We start from the raw sequence: 16,078 nt of genomic DNA, 5'->3' as shown, positions 1-16,078 counted from the left end.
TATTATATAAATATGCATATAATTTTTAATATTGATGGAACCTTTTTAATTCAATTTATCCATCTATCTATCAATCTGTTCACATATGTATATACAAATCCTTTTAGTACAACTCATGCTTTTGAACTTGTAGATAGTTTCTTTTTTTATGAGCATCAAGTACAACAACAAAATGCCAATCATTAAAAATACATAACAAACTTATGGCTCTACCAACTTGCTTCTAAAAGCCTCAATCTCTTTTAGCTGTGAGTTGATGTGAATCTTTGATACCTCAAAATGGCTCTATAGAGAAATTTTTTCTGCATTTTGACATTATAATATGGTTAGTAAAAAAAATACACTTCAACAGATATTTTCATAACACAAATTAATGGAAAATAATCATGCAGGATATACTATTCCACCATATAGCCTTGAAGAATTGTAGTAGAACAATCACAGGTTTCACCGTTCCATCCTCAAGATGTGGAAATATTTTATCAACCATCTTTTCGAACAAAATGTAGTCAATCTTGTTGTGCCTATAAAAAAAATACCAAATCAGATGAGAAATGCATCCCAAGTGTTTTGTAGATGGAAAAAATCACCAAAAAATTGTAATCAGAGAATAGCAAAGATAATGTATGTAGTACATACTCTAAGTCTTCCAAAACAACTACCAAACGTTTAGTCTCTTTTTCCTTAGTGGTAACCAAGTTCCTAAGATCTTTCTTACCAACCACTTCTGCAATCACATTTTACAAAAAAAAGGAACATTAAAATGTACTCTGCACTCTCCAACTGTATAAATAGAAGGATTATTTGTATCGATTAGAAGTGGAACATACCAAACAAATCGCTCTGATGAATCTTATCAGTGTTGAGAAGCTCAACTATGATTCTAAATCTAAAGGTTTCCAGTGGAAAGCTTAGTTCTTGAATATGATTTAATGTTATTCTATGTAAAAATGTCAGTATCCACTAGTTTGGAATTGTCTATTCTAGTGTTCTTCACAACAATAAAATTCTTCATGGCATACATTTGGAACTGAACAATCAAACCATTCCACTTTTGAACAAATGCCTTAGGTATTGAAGCAATCATTCTATTCCCCTTAAATTTTACAAAAATACAAAAATGGTATAAAGAAGACACTCTATGTAAATAATTTTTATTTTTTTAAATGTTCTACATATATAAAATGCTCACTTTATTGTCTTGCAGGATCATCTCAATGCTTTGCACTTCTTTCTCATTAAACTTGCTTAAAAGTTTCCATATCCTGATGACATAAACTTTAAATTTTCACCAAAACTTCTTTGTATTAATATCACCCAAATAGTCATAAGACTCCGCCATCTTAATGAGATTTTTGTTTCTGTTAAACCAAATGATATACTCTCTCTTGCTCCCACAGGGGATCTAATTTTTTTGTTAACAAATCAAAGTGGATGTATGCATGTATATATATATATAAGCACGTTTGAAAGAAAATGTTGACCACTGATCATTTTTTACCCATCAGGTTTTGTATTAAGTGTCCCATTTAGATGTATTTGAAATTAAAAAAAATTCGTATATGTGTCAATCATTGAAGTATGGCACTTGTCACTTATTAGGACTACTACTGTTCTCCTTTTACATATAAAAGAAAAGATATATATATATATATATAACTTCTTTAGTTAAATTATTTTATATTTATTTAATTAATTTAATTTTAATTTTAAATTCACTTTTTATTAATTAATTTTGTACAATTGTTAAAGTAAATATTCAATTTTTTTAAATATTTATAAATAAAAAAAATAAAAAAGGCTCTTTATTAATCATAAAACATTTTCTGTTTTATGATCATATAATATTGTTTTAACAAATATTTAAGGTATATAATATGTTATAAACTACTTACTTAATTATTAAAATTAAAAATAATAGTTAATTTAATAAAAAATAAAATCTAAAAAATATTTATCATAAAAAATATAATTTTATATATTTATTTAATTATAATTTAATTATTCATTCAACTAGTATTCTAATAGTTGAATAAGTAATTTAATAGGAGAAATACTTAAAAATTATGATAATGAATTATTTTTGGTCTTTAGTTATCAATCTAATTCTTTTAGTTTAATAATCTAATAGTATATTTTAACTCATATTCTTAAATATATATATATAACTAATTAATAGTTAAAAATAATAAATTCTAATAATATTTTAATATTTTTCATTTAATAATTCAGTACTCAAACTAAGTCAATTATGGATTTAGTTATGATAATTATGTGATAGAAATTTAGATACAATTAATTTTATGTAAAGTTGATAGTTAAGAATTATTAAATAATTTGATAAATTTAACTAAATTATTATCTAACGACTCTTAATTATCAACTTTGTACGAGATTAACTGCATATAAGTTTCCACCTAATAATGCCTTCAAAGTTCAAACTTCAATCACTCAAACCACTGGTTTAAACCGGACAACCGGCGGTCCGGTTGGGATTGATAACATGGCCCTTTTTCTACGAAGAAACCTGATAATATTTTATGGTGTGGTTGACATTTGGTAGAATGAATGTGTCAGGAAAATAAATTGTGGGACCCACAATGCCGAAGGAAAATACAGCGCAGTGGTGGTGGCATTGAATTGAATACAATACAAAGTTACAAGCTCAACTGCTGCTTCTGATTCTCATTTTTCTTCTGTTCGTTCTTTCTTCACCATCCGTCTTTTTTGGGTGTTTGCAAATAAAGACGCGGAAGAAAAAAAAAATAAAAGCTTTTCACTCCACTACTTGCAAATTTTATCCCTTTTGGGCCTCTTTGCTTAGAACACAAGTTTTTATTTATTTATTTTTCTTCTGCTTTCCTTCTACTCTTTGCAGTTTGCACTCAAATAAAGCTACTTTGGGATCACAGAATCACACCCACAGCCACAGTGCCACATATATATTACTGTTTTGGGAACAAGAAAAATTGTACTTGAACTGGGATTCTTCTGATTCTCTGTCTCTCTGATTCCCAATAACACTTTTTCTGGTGAGTTTTTCTCTTATTCTTTGTCTGGTCTATATTATAATTAAGCAATAGTTTCAGCTGTTCCAAAATCCTGGTATTCCATTACTTTTAGTCAATGGTCTCGATTATATATAAATTTTATGATTGAGATTAACTACTAAAATTAATGGAACATCGAATATTTTGAAAATACTTAAATGTCTTGAATTTTAAAAAGTTAGTAATGTTTTTGTATTTTCAATTAGTCACAAAACTTATGTATCTTCGAATTAAAATTTTAGGAATTTATTTATCTTTTTCTCTACAAATTTTCTCATAATTTACACATCCACACACTCAGAAGATACAGAGTTTCTCTCCTTTTTTTATTCTTATTTATGCTTGCGGTATTTCTAATCAATTATGATCAGTATGTATGGGGTCAGGTTGATGATTGCTTTTCTTTCTAAATGCATGTGCTATCTGAATTCTGAATTTCGTTTGAAGCAAATTCAATTTGAGTCCTTTATCTATGCTTTGAGGTTTGGTTGATGCTGGTAAGTGAACAACAACCGTTGATTTTAAGTATGCGATGGATTACTTAGGAACCTTATTGTATCTTTCTTGTTTCAAAATATCAAAGTTGTGGCATTGAGAATGGTTTTCTTTTATTTGATATTCCATGTAAAATCATCCTACCCCCTGCTTCTTGTTGTTGTCCTTCTTTTGCTTCATTTTTTGTTTTATTTTTTGTCCAACTGTTGATGATTAGAGGAACTGGTAAAATTGTAGTTTCCACATGAAAACTTGAGCGTCAAAGATAGAGGCATGGTATTTATATTCCGTGCCCTGTAGCTTTAGGCGTTGCTTATTTCAGGCCAGTTCTAAGTTCAGGGAATTAAATTGCAGTTGCTAACCAACTTGGGTTTCGGTGGGTCGAGTGATCATCCACTTAAGTAAGTGTTGGGGTTTCGAATCTCGTCTTGTGTATGCATTTTACTCGTCCACGACAGATTAGACTTTAGTCTGCCAGCTGAGAACACTCTGGGAAATTAAAAAAAAATTGCCATCGCCTGAGCAATTATGGCTACAACTGCAGTGTGATGCCAATTCATTAATTTGACCACAACATAACTGTATCCAAGCTACAATAGAGTCAAATTCAAGTTCAATACAAATTTTCATATCGCAACAGCTGCGATGTGCATTGCTAAAGCCATAATCCTTGCAATCACTCAGCAACCTTGCAATTGAAAACCCTAGTTCTAACAATACCACTGAATTTTAACACTAGAGTTAGAGCTTTGTTGTCCGGTAACGTTTATGGTGATGTGATATATCTATGAACTTTTAGACTGATGGGCATGCTTTGTGGTGAATATTGAACAACAGGCCTTGATTGTAGTTTATTGGCATTCTTAATTGAAATTTGCAATTTCCTTTCTGTAAGTGCTGCATATGTTTTCTTACTAAACTTGTCTTTCCAGAAACTGTATGGGTTGGTTTACCAAGCTGCTTAAGGGATCCAACCATAAATCTTCGAGAGGAAAATATCATGGGAAACATGAAAATTCCATGGTAATAACAGTTTCCACTAAGTCCATTTTTAATGAAATCTATTGTCATTATTGTAGTTATTTATCTGCTTTTAGCAAGAGAGTAGCATGAACATAACATGATATGGGGATTAGTTCTTTTGAGACTTATTATAAGCAGATCTTCTGAAGTTGTAATAGTGCCGAATTGAGTGCAGGATGATTTGACAGATGTTGAGAGAGAAGAAATTGATCGTGCAATTGCACTCTCTCTTTCGGAGGAAGATCCGAAAGGGAAAAAAGTTATTGGTAAGATTTATGCTTTTGCAAATAGTGGTTAAAATTTCTTAGCATGTTTGTGAAACTTGTATCAAGTACTGAGTGATTCAGTTAATGAGATACCTAAAATGTACATTGTAATGGTACAAGTCTAGGTTGTCTTGTTTAATGATTTGATAATTTTCAGTAGAATAATAAGATGTAGTGGTACAAGTTTTTAGTTAAATTATAATTTAACCCCACCACTAGAATTATGGAGTGCGAGAAACAAGAGTGTTTGACATAACTGCTCCCTTAGCTCAGGAGAAATCATGGAAGGCGCAAGAAACCTCTATGAAGAATTCAGAGCTGGGGAAGCTCCTCCTTTAAGATTTTCCTCTTAGTTTATTTTCGGTTGTGTTTGCTTGTCCTACTTAGACAATGCTTTTGGGGTTCTTCCCACTTTCTTTTCTGCTAGATCTCCTCTGGACCATGGTATGATTTAATTATCATCAATAATATGAATTACCTTTCCTTTCTTTTCTTTTCTCTATTTTTTTTTTAAAAACAAATATGGAGATTTGTTGATTTTAATGCTTTCACTTTAGTTGAAACTCAGTTTTTAGCATATTTTTCATATAGTTGATCTCCCTTGACATTGCATTTGGTATACGACTTTGGAAAAAGGGTTATTTGTTTTTATTCTATTCCCTGCCAAAATATCAAAAGGATCTCATATTTATTGACCTGATAATATCCCAGAGGACGACCCTCAATCTTCTGATGATGAACAACTGTGTGAACTTACTGATGAAGATGAATATCATGGTGAAGTTAAACAACATGAAGAGTTAAGCAATCATCACAAAGAAGAAGATGAATCTGTTGGTGAAGTTGAGGAAGAGGAAGATGACCATCTTAATAACATTCAACAGGATAATGACAAGCATCTTGCAGAAGCGCAGCTTGAGGAAGATGAACAACTTGCCAGAGCACTTCAAGAAAGTTTGAACATTGATTCAGACAGAGCTGAAAGAGATTCTTTATTTCAACCATTTCCACACCTCCTTCGACCTGTATACAGGTAACTAGGTGTGATTTGTCTTTATGTGAGTCGGAATACCAAATACAATAGATAGGAGCTGCTAAAGTGAGTTAATTTAATAAATGAAGGGACATTGATGCATTTCTTTTCCGAATCTTGAAATAGTGATTTAATGCAATATCTTTGCTTTTTATTTTTTTAAAAAAAATAAAGCAACGACAACAACTTCCATAACTCAGTACGAAGAATTTCAGTTACCTTGGTGTGAAGATTGAACTGTTACAGATAACACAACAGGATATTTTGGATCATACCTTGGTGTATGTTACCTTTCATTTTCCTTTTCTTCTCAAAGTACCTTTCGGTTAGATGATAATGATACAAGAACTATCCTTAGCATTCAATAGTGGTTAATATAAAATTGTTGTATTGATGATAACATGTGAGCACTTGTGATCATTTTCGGGTTCTTTTTATTGCCACTGTATGAAAAATGAAATGTTGACTTTATTAATGACTGCAAGGATGCATATTGGAATGATATATGAAGTTTCATTTTTGATAACTATTGGAGTCTTATTATTAGCACAACTTAAATGATTTGAAAATGGTTTGCAGAACCTGTGCTGGCTGCAATTCAGAGATTGGCCATGGCAGATTTTTGAGTTGCATGGGAGGTGTCTGGCATCCAGAATGTTTCTGTTGCCATGCTTGTAATTTGCCAATCACTGATTATGAGGTTAGCTTCTCATTTTTTGTTCCTGCATGCTTCCCTAAACTGAATATAACTATGTTTATTTTTTCCTCCAGTTCACAAATTGATGCTTTGACTTATTTCCCTTCGTTTTTGGGGTCAAATTTGATTTCTAATAATCATTCAATTATTATGCATTTACAGTTTTCCATGTCTGGAAATCGTCGTTACCATAAATCTTGCTACAAGGAGCTGCATCACCCAAGATGTGATGTTTGCAAGAACTTCGTAAGTGTATCAGCATTGGTTCTTGGTTTCCAGATTTTTTGTTAGTCATTACTCTAGTGCTTGATGTCATAAAAAGAATGCACTAAATGTTGGTGTGCAAAGAACATCACTGATAATAGTTTAGGGTAATTAAGAACTCACAAATCAGTCCAATATACTGTGTCATACTTTTACACCACGAGACTGACACTATGCATCATTTTGAGTTGTCCAACATGATTAGAGGTACTTTAAAATTGGATACTCAGATTTCAGGAAAATGGCAGACGAAATCTGTTTCTATCTAGGTCGAAGTTCATTTTCCATTTCAGGGTATAATTGATTTAGAAATGTTATAGATGTTGACTGAACAAGTTTTAATTAAAAACAAAAAGTGTGTGCATATAAATGAAACATATATATATAATTGAACGATTGATTCTTCTGTTTCAGATCCCACCAAATTCAGCTGGACTCATTGAGTATAGAGCACATCCTTTCTGGATGCAGAAATACTGTCCTTCACATGAGCGTGATGGAACTCCTCGTTGTTGTAGCTGCGAAAGAATGGAGGTCAGTTATATTAGCTACAGAAATATTTCATTGTTTGTTACAATTTCTCTGTTTTTGTCTTCTTTTTCAATTTCCTTATCTAACATTAAACTTTCCAATCAGTGCAGTCAAGGGATACAAAGTATCTCTTGCTGGATGACGGTCGAAAGTTGTGCCTAGAGTGTCTAGACTCAGCTATTATGGATACGCATGAATGCCAGCCTCTCTATCTTGAAATACAAGAATTCTATGAAGGTTTAAATATGAAAATAGAACAGCAAGTTCCAATGCTTTTAGTTGAGAGACAAGCACTCAACGAGGCCATGGAGGGAGAAAAGAATGTAAATATTTACTATGTTGAACTAAACTCTCTTTTCATGGGATATGCTGCTTATTTTAATTGTCCTTCGAAATTTATCCTGACTTTTGGTTGTTCCTTTTCCTTTGGTAGGGTCATCACCACTTACCGGAAACAAGAGGACTTTGCTTGTCGGAAGAGCAAACTGTCGCCACTGTAAGGATGCTATAGTTGTGATAGGTTTTACTAACCAATTTTCTAATTAGGATAAATTGCAATTACCCCCTTGAAGTTTGGGTCACGTGCAGTTTATTGCATACACATTCAAAATGCGCAATCTGACTTTCTGAAGTTATCAGACGGTGAAAAAAATAATCATAAAAAAATTGCTACTAATTTTGGATGAAAATGTAGCCAATCTTTCCTGCAACGTTTTTTAACTTGAGGAAGTCAAATTGAACATTTTAGAAGTTTAGGGGGTAAATTGCAAAGAGCCAAATTTCGGAATCAAGCTCCTCTTAAATGAAGGAGTTGATAAAGTAAAAAAGTGAGAGCCTAATCACCCTTGAATTAAGGTAATGAGACTCACATGATAAAAACTACAAATTCAATGGTGATTAACTCTTTACTTTGTTACTTTACAATTTCCCTCACTTTAGAGGATCTTTTTTCCAAATTTAGCGTGGTAAATTGTATTTTTACTTTTTAATTATGATAAATTTGTTTTGATGCATCAGATGGTGGTTTTAATATATTCGTGTAATGCCAGATTTTAAGAAGACCAAGGATAGGGGCAGGATACCGAGTCATAGATATGATAACTGAGCCTTACAGGCTAATCCGCCATTGCGAAGTGACAGCCATACTTGTTTTGTATGGCCTCCCTAGGTCTTCTTCCAATCCCATCCATTTTCACAGTCTATAATTCTTCCTACATTTTTGCTTTCATGTGACTAATTCAAAACTGTCATGTTTATAGGTTATTGACGGGTTCAATCCTGGCCCATGAGATGATGCATGCTTGGCTTAGGCTTAAAGGTACTCTCCCCTTCCTTGTGATCAACACTATGTATAGAAGAATTTGCATTTTCTATTTCATGTAGATGAGTTGGCTCGGGGTAGAGGTAAATCCTAGAAAACTATACAATAGGCCTAGTTCATGCATGATTCATAACAGGGGATAATAGGTACCTTTGATCCATTTAGCTGTGGGAGACATGGCTTTGTTGTTGTTTTTGTCTTTGTTCATGTAGTTGAGTGGGTAAAATATTTGCATTTTTTGGTAGGCTATGGCAATTTAAGGCCAGAAGTTGAAGAAGGAATTTGCCAAGTGCTAGCTCACATGTGGCTAGATTCAGAGATCTACGCTGGTTCAGGAAGTGATAGTGCATCATCGTCCTCGTCCTCATCATCATCCTCATCCTCACCTTCCTCTTCTACATCATCAAAGAAGGGTAAACGGTCTGACTTTGAGAAGAAACTTGGTGAGTTTTTCAAACACCAGATTGAGTCCGATCGTTCATCGGCTTATGGAGATGGATTCAGAGAGGGGAACCAAGCTGTGCTCAAGTATGGTTTAAGAAGTACCCTTGATCATATTCGACTAACCGGAAGTTTTCCATACTGAAGTATGATACATAACTTCCTTTTTCTTTTCCTTTACACAAACGAATATTTTCTCAGCTGTCATATAAATTATATAGGGTATCCAAAGATTACAAAGTTACATAATTTCACAATTTACAATATACACGAAATCTGTATAAAGAAAAAATGAAAATGCTCCTCTTGTGTTACTATAAACACTTAAGTAGCTGGTAAAATTAAACAGCTGAAGCAGTTAATATTTAATAATAATAATGAGTATTTGTTTTATATACATTGATGATGTTTCATATGCTAGTATTTGTGTTGTAAAGAGGACAAAAACAAAACAAGGTGAATGTAACCAACTTATTCACCAATCACACACATTCGTGTTTTGCTTCTGCGAATTTGAGTTCTTACACTGCTAAAATTTTCTGGCAAAGAATTATGTAAATCTTGTATTTAGCCGGTGTTCATTTACTTACCTTTTGTGAATTGTTGTTTGAGCCATGCAATTCATAATGTATCTCATATGGTGCAGAACCTTCACGAATCTTTATTACGATACATATATGCTTCTACTCCAGACCGGAAGGAACTAACTCGCTTTAAACTCGATTCCGAGTGAACCAAATGTGAAATCGTACAATATATTTATCTATTTATATTATAATGTATTTAAGTGATATTGTTGCTTTTCATTTGGCCATATAAGCTATTTTGGATAAGTGACAATTATTAAAAAGAAAAATTTATCATTAGGCCATGTCATCCATATTAAATAGGGCACAATAATTAAAAAAAAAAATCTTTCTTGTATTATGCATTGTCTTTTTTTTTTTTTTATGGTATTTCCCATACAAGTCAAGATTAATCTACTGTAAATTTTAGTTTCATTTAATAATTTGTCACTTAGCAAAGGATTGTTACATATACAAGACGAAATTTAAATTTTCAGTACTTATTTTTAAACAGATTAATAAACTAACCATTATATTACCCTAAGTTGGTTGCGTTTCTTTTTTTATGATAATAAAAAATGCAATACTAAAAAAAAGGTTAAAAAACATCACACGACAAATTTTGTTTATTTATTTTTAACTATGATTTTGAAACTATGCAGGGAAACATATGATTTACAAATTGAAACATTTGCTTAAACAAATACTTCAATATATATAAAATATAATACCACAAAATTTTATATTATTATCATAAGTTTTATTATGAATTTTATATTATTATCATAGAATTTATTATTATACAATTCTTTACTTTAAGAGTTATATATATATATTATTTTATAAATAACTATAAAACCAAAAATTTTATCTATTTTTTTAATTATCTAAAAAATTATATTCAAAAAAATTTATAATATCATTTTTTTTCCGTGCACAGGTCTAAATCTAGTTCATATAAATTCGACGAGGGTTAACAACAAAAAAATACAAATGAAAGTTTTAGGGTGTCTTTAGATGTCATTAAGTGGTAAGAAAGAATAAATGACCATTTGTATCCATAAGAGTTCAAAACGCTGACATTTGTACTCATCGCAGATGAAAACTGACTTTGTACCCATGCAAGATGGGTTCCGTGTGACAAAAGTAGCCTGGCTTGGATTGGCACTTGCTTCGGGGTTGTAGAACCCTACATGGCTCTCCGAACCTCCCAAAGCTCAATCTACGTGGAATTAAACAATTTTTTTTATTAAGGGTTGGGAGATTGAAGAAGATTTCGCAGGAGACTCTGCTGTGCCCTAGCAGAGGTCGTCGTTTCGTTCCCAACTCGGAGAAGACGTCTAGAACACTCCCAAGCCATCACCTTGAAGCTACGGGTTTCAACGCTGTCATTCCCAACTCGGAAAAGACCTTCGGAGCAGTAGCAAGCGATCAGTACGAAAACGTAAAAGAGGAACGTGCAAGGAATTTAATAGCGAGCAGAGCTCGAACCCAGGGGTTTCGTCGTCGACGGTGCAGAGGTCACTCTCTTTGGTTGGCAGAGAGCATAGGTATGTCATTGCCAATGTTGATTAATTTTAAATGTCACTGCGACTAGTTAGATAGATTATATTACCATATCAAATCCTGTTTGAGAATTGCTAAATTAGCTGATTTAGGGCTTGTGTTAGGTGTAGTAACATGTAATGTTTTCTTAGAATGTGTTGGTTAATTTTACTTTCAGGAATGGCCACCATCCATATAACACTGTGTATTAATCATAGAGGACGGTTTGAGAGAGGGCCGTGTGGGAAAGTTGGTTACGTTGGTGGTGAAGTCACATAAATCGAGAGGGTTAATGTTGATACCTTGAATGGTTTTTTCGTATCTGATTTGCTGAAGGACATAGGATATACATCTGTTACTAATTTTTTTTTGCTGGAACCTAGGAAGGAGCTTGATGATGGGTTGAGGGACCTAAGGGTTGATATGGATATAGTTAGAATGTATGAGGCAGCTGTGAAGAACAGTAACAAAATAAATATATATACAGAGCATCCGGTGGATGAGCCCGTGTTAATTGAGGAGAACAATATGACTCCATCAAAGATGAGAGTAAAGCACTGTACTAAAAGGGTTCCAACTCCGAAGAAGAGTCCAAAAAGAAGATTGATAGTAGTGGAAAATGAGGATGATGCTGAAATTGTACGTAACGTGCAAGTTGGGATGGAGGACCGAAAAAGGAGTGAGGCCCAGAGCAGTGAAGAGGCCCATGAAGCACATAAACAGGCTGGAGTTGAGGCCCAAAAAGAGGACAATGTCAGTATGGCCCATGAGACAGCAGACCCACTACTTTCAGTATCTGATGAGGCAGGACAGGTTTCTCAGCCTCCCTCAACACCTGTCATACCAGATAAACCACCATCAACTCAGTCCCAACCTTCCCAGCCACCTATTCAAGAAGATCAGCAACCAACACACACTGCTTATTCAGACCCAGTCCTGCCTTCTGAACCCAATGTCTCTGCCCCTATTGAACTAGAACAACTAACCCAATACATCCCACATCCGTATGGGAATCCACTTTTACAATCAATCCCTCAGTCAGGCCCACCCTCTGAGACCAATAGGACTCCCCAGAATGATCAGAGCAATCCTTCAGATGAGGTTAAGGGAAGGCCAAAGGTGAACAAGAGGAGATCAACAAATAGACCTCCCCCTACAGGGCAGTCTTTCATCCCAAACCCTGATCCAGACAAGCCGCCAACCTTCTATGTCCCCGTTGATGAGGATGATTTTTCTGATGAATGAATCAGAGGATTGGATAGCATTGCAAGTGACGAGGATACTGACCAGACGCTAGTTTTTCGTCAGAGCAATGTTGATGCCTCGGTTAGCCAGGTGCAGTTGGAGTTGGGGATGGAGTTTGAAACTCTAAGCCATTTTAGGAAAGTTGTCCGAAAGTTTAATATCAATATTGGAAGGAGTATATTCTTTGCTCGTTGTGATTCTACAAGATCGAAGGCTATATGCTATGATGAGGACTGTCCTTGGCAAATATACTGTGCCAAGAGAACATTTCCAGCAAGTTATCAGGTAAAGATCTTCGTAAATGAACATACCTGCAGCAGGGACAATCACTGTAAGTCAGCAGATGGAAAATGGGTCATAGATGAGCTAGAGGAGAGGATACGAGTGCAACCAAACTTAACAGTGAGGGAGGCTGACCAATACTTCAGATCTGAGTATGATGTACTAATCAATGAAAGGAAAATTTACAGATCTATGAAGAAAGCAAAGGAGAGGATTGAGGGTTCTGAGATTGCACAGTATGCACGACTTCGTGATTATGCTAACGAGATACTGAAGACTAATCCTGGGTCGACAGTAAGGATCCACACGAATCCTATGCCTGATTCGAATCCTATTTTTCTGAGGATCTATGTTTGCTTTGATGCGTGCAAGAAGGGGTTTGTAGGTGGATGTAGACCTTTTATAGGGTTGGATGGGACCTTCATTATAGGGTATTATGGGGGGCAGTTACTGACAGCAATAGGACAGGATACAAATAATAATATCTATCCTATTGCCTACGCAATTGTGGAATCAGAGAACAAAGAAAGTTGGAAGTGATTTTTAGAGATACTCCAGGAGGATGTGGGAGATTTTCAAGCTAACGGGTTTAACTTCATGTCAGATATGCAGAAGGTACTTGTGCATATTTACTGGTTAAGTCTGTTAGGGCAAGTTTATACCTTTTCTGTCTCATTTAAACATGTTATAATGATGTACGTCTGATTCATGTGTTTAGGGAATCTGATAGTAGGTCTTAATTAGGTTATGATTCTGGCCTGTCTTGAAATTTCATGTATGAACTTGTTCAGGTCTATTTTACAATTTCATTGAAAGCTCGTTACTTAATCATTGCTAGCTTATTATTGAATTCTAATTTACATTTTCAAAGAGCATATGGATTATTGAAATCTGGTTTATGCAAGTAGTTTCCAGTCTATTTTTTGAATTCTATTCTACAATTTTACTAACCACATGAATTATTGAAATCTGGTTTGGCCAAGAATGGGCTAGCTAAATATTGAACTCTGTTTTGGAATGAAGTAAGTGCATTGTATTAATCATTTCACTAATCTGCCTTGTAAACCTTGTGTGATAATGACTGTGATCTTCTTTGGAATGCAGCAGCCTCAACCAATGCCTCCCCCACTAACCGCACAACCACAGCCTCCAACAAACAATGCAACAACCAGAAAACAAGTTAAAAGGAGAAGTGTTAAGCGACCGCCTCCGACCGGACAAACACAGCTGCCAACGACACCACCTACCAACCAGCCAACTACAACTCCATCCACACACAACTCTCAAACTACACCTCATCCATTGCAAGGTGCTAGTGCAGGGACAAGCACCCGGTTCATGCAGTTCATGCCCACACCTGGAGTTGTGACTCCAACTGTTAGAGGTCGAGGCACAGCTGATGGAAGGAGAGGTCAAGGTAGAGGTCGAGGCAGGATATATACGTGGATCAAGCAGTAGAGGAAAAAATCAGTTCTCAGGCGGGAGTAGTAACTCGACCCCAATATCGTAGACTATTTATGGTTGCTTTTTGTTGTTTTTAGTTTACACCAGTGACATACATAAGTCTTATATTTTGTTATGCATGTTCATGGTATGGCTTAGATATGACTTAGTAATGCTTTTTTTGAGGGTTTGATTTGAGTTGCCAATACTTGGCTTCTTTGGCATATATATATATATATATATATATATATATATATATATATATATATATATATATATATATATATATATATATATATATATATATATATAAAAGGAACAAAGTCTTGTTACAATATCTATATACTTGCCTTCTTTTGCCTTTTTTTGGTATCACTATTGTTACAGCATTTTATTCGGCCAATTTGGTTCGAACTCATATATTGAAAAGCAAAACCATCAGGTTACTAATTTACGGATGCAGCTTATTATTGGATCCTTAAGGAGAAAAGAGAGATTCATGTCCATTTTCCACAGCATTGTCTACTTTTAAATGTTATCAAAATAATTTCAAATTGCAGCAACAAGTTAAAAGACTGCGTATCTACATCAATGTATCACATGTAAAGCAAACCAGTATAGATTAGAAACAAACCATATCATGCCAATATAATGAGAAAATTTAACTATCACGAACAAAGATCCCCAATTTTACATGTCTTATAATTTCATCACCAAATACAACTCACAAAACAAACAAAACGCTACCCCCAATGCAACGGTTGTAATCAACACTCTAATTCTCCTAATTTCACCCCCTAATTTTAACCGTAAATTTGTCTATCTTCCTAGCCATCATTGAGGATGCTTGCTGATTTCCCCCCTGCAGTGAGAGTCAATCCATCATCATGCCTTGCATAAGAATGCTCTGACTTTCTCTTGGCTAAACATCTTGCCAGGCCCTCCCATCCTTGTTCCAGTTCATCCACCCAAACAAAGTATCTACAATCTCTTGTCTGAAAAAACAGAAAAAAAAAAAAAACACCCCACATTGTCAACTAAAACTCAAAAATAATAGTCTCACCTTAACAACAACAGCATCTGGCCCTTATCGCCCATAGAGGACATCTGATGAGCCATCTATTAGGGTTCGTAATCGTGTCAGACTCCATCAGCACAACATCCCTCCCACAGAAACATTTGCCGTCGAGCTTCTTCTCCTTCATCTTCTTCGAACTTGAAAAACTGCTACGACTTCCATCATTTGCATCAGAGTTAAATCTGTGTAATGACATTACTGGGGTTATGAGATAACTCTGGGTGCATTTGAATTTCACCAATATTTCATTTTGGGGGGTATGGTTCGAATTGGGGAATACAAGTTGCTAGGGTTTTGATTTCAAGCATAAGGCTCTTTCTACCTTCATATAGAAACGTTCAGATCCACGTAGACAGGGCTTTGGGAAGTTCGGAGAGTCACGTAGGGTCTTACAACCCCGAAGCAAGTGCCAATCCAAGCCAGGCTACTTTTGTCACACGGAACCCATCTTTAATAGGCACAAAGTCAGTTTCCATCTACGATGGGTATAAATGTCAGCGTTCTGAACTCTCATGGATACAAATGATTATTTATTCTGGTAAGAAAATGTCTATGTCTAGTACTTAAGTAGACAGAAGAATTTTACTATTAGAATAAGTGTACTAAAGATATTCTTTTTTCAAACCTTCTCAATTTAACCTTTGACTCATATTGGACCATAATTCGATCTAAGAATTTTAGATATTATTTTTTAAGTCTTCTCAAATCTATAAAGTAATAGATTAGTTATTCATGAGTTAGATTGGATCGAATAACCTAACAATTTAAGAACTTAAGATAATTTTTTTATTTTCAGTC

The 16,078-nt window shown here is 34.3% G+C and overlaps 2 protein-coding genes across 10 annotated transcripts; both read left to right on the top strand.

Annotated features, from left to right (window-relative positions):
* Positions 1-2,529: 2,529 nt before the first annotated feature.
* Positions 2,530-9,518, top strand: LOC112720388 (protein DA1-related 1). 9 transcript variants are annotated; one of them, XM_072206518.1, is made up of 14 exons: positions 2,530-2,698; positions 2,879-3,032; positions 3,498-3,547; positions 4,478-4,568; positions 4,744-4,834; positions 5,546-5,867; positions 6,447-6,567; positions 6,727-6,810; positions 7,243-7,362; positions 7,470-7,682; positions 7,793-7,855; positions 8,409-8,527; positions 8,619-8,677; positions 8,926-9,518. In XM_072206518.1, the coding sequence occupies exons 4-14, from the start codon at positions 4,485-4,487 to the stop codon at positions 9,264-9,266; spliced, it is 1,617 nt and encodes a 538-aa protein (XP_072062619.1). In that variant the 5' UTR covers positions 2,530-2,698; positions 2,879-3,032; positions 3,498-3,547; positions 4,478-4,484; the 3' UTR covers positions 9,267-9,518. The 9 variants fall into 9 exon arrangements, with proteins under 9 accessions (XP_072062619.1, XP_072062621.1, XP_072062617.1 ...); XM_072206520.1 differs by having other exon boundaries at positions 3,437-3,547; XM_072206519.1 differs by having other exon boundaries at positions 2,562-2,656.
* A 3,067-nt stretch (positions 9,519-12,585) lies between these two features.
* LOC112721052 (uncharacterized) lies at positions 12,586-13,299 on the top strand. Its single transcript, XM_025772132.1, has one exon. It carries the CDS (start codon positions 12,586-12,588, stop codon positions 13,297-13,299), a length of 714 nt encoding a protein of 237 aa, XP_025627917.1.
* Positions 13,300-16,078: the final 2,779 nt, after the last annotated feature.

This window comes from Arachis hypogaea, chromosome 11 (assembly GCF_003086295.3).
Source record: "Arachis hypogaea cultivar Tifrunner chromosome 11, arahy.Tifrunner.gnm2.J5K5, whole genome shotgun sequence".
Taxonomy (NCBI): Eukaryota; Viridiplantae; Streptophyta; class Magnoliopsida; order Fabales; family Fabaceae; genus Arachis; species Arachis hypogaea.
This window is presented reverse-complemented; position numbering and strand designations above follow the sequence as displayed.

What these genes read in the sequence shown, in the direction of transcription:
- LOC112720388 (XM_072206516.1), top strand. Translation starts at nt 4,485, where the DNA reads ATGGGTTGGTTTACCAAGCTGCTTAAGGGATCCAACCATAAATCTTCG. An exon ending in CTCCTTCGACCTGTATACAG is followed by an intron (nt 5,868 to 6,446) that starts GTAACTAGGTGT and finishes AATGGTTTGCAG; the next exon opens with AACCTGTGCTGGCTGCAATT. An exon ending in CCATGGAGGGAGAAAAGAAT is followed by an intron (nt 7,683 to 7,792) that starts GTAAATATTTAC and finishes TTCCTTTGGTAG; the next exon opens with GGTCATCACCACTTACCGGA.
- LOC112721052 (XM_025772132.1), top strand. Translation starts at nt 12,586, where the DNA reads ATGGAGTTTGAAACTCTAAGCCATTTTAGGAAAGTTGTCCGAAAGTTT.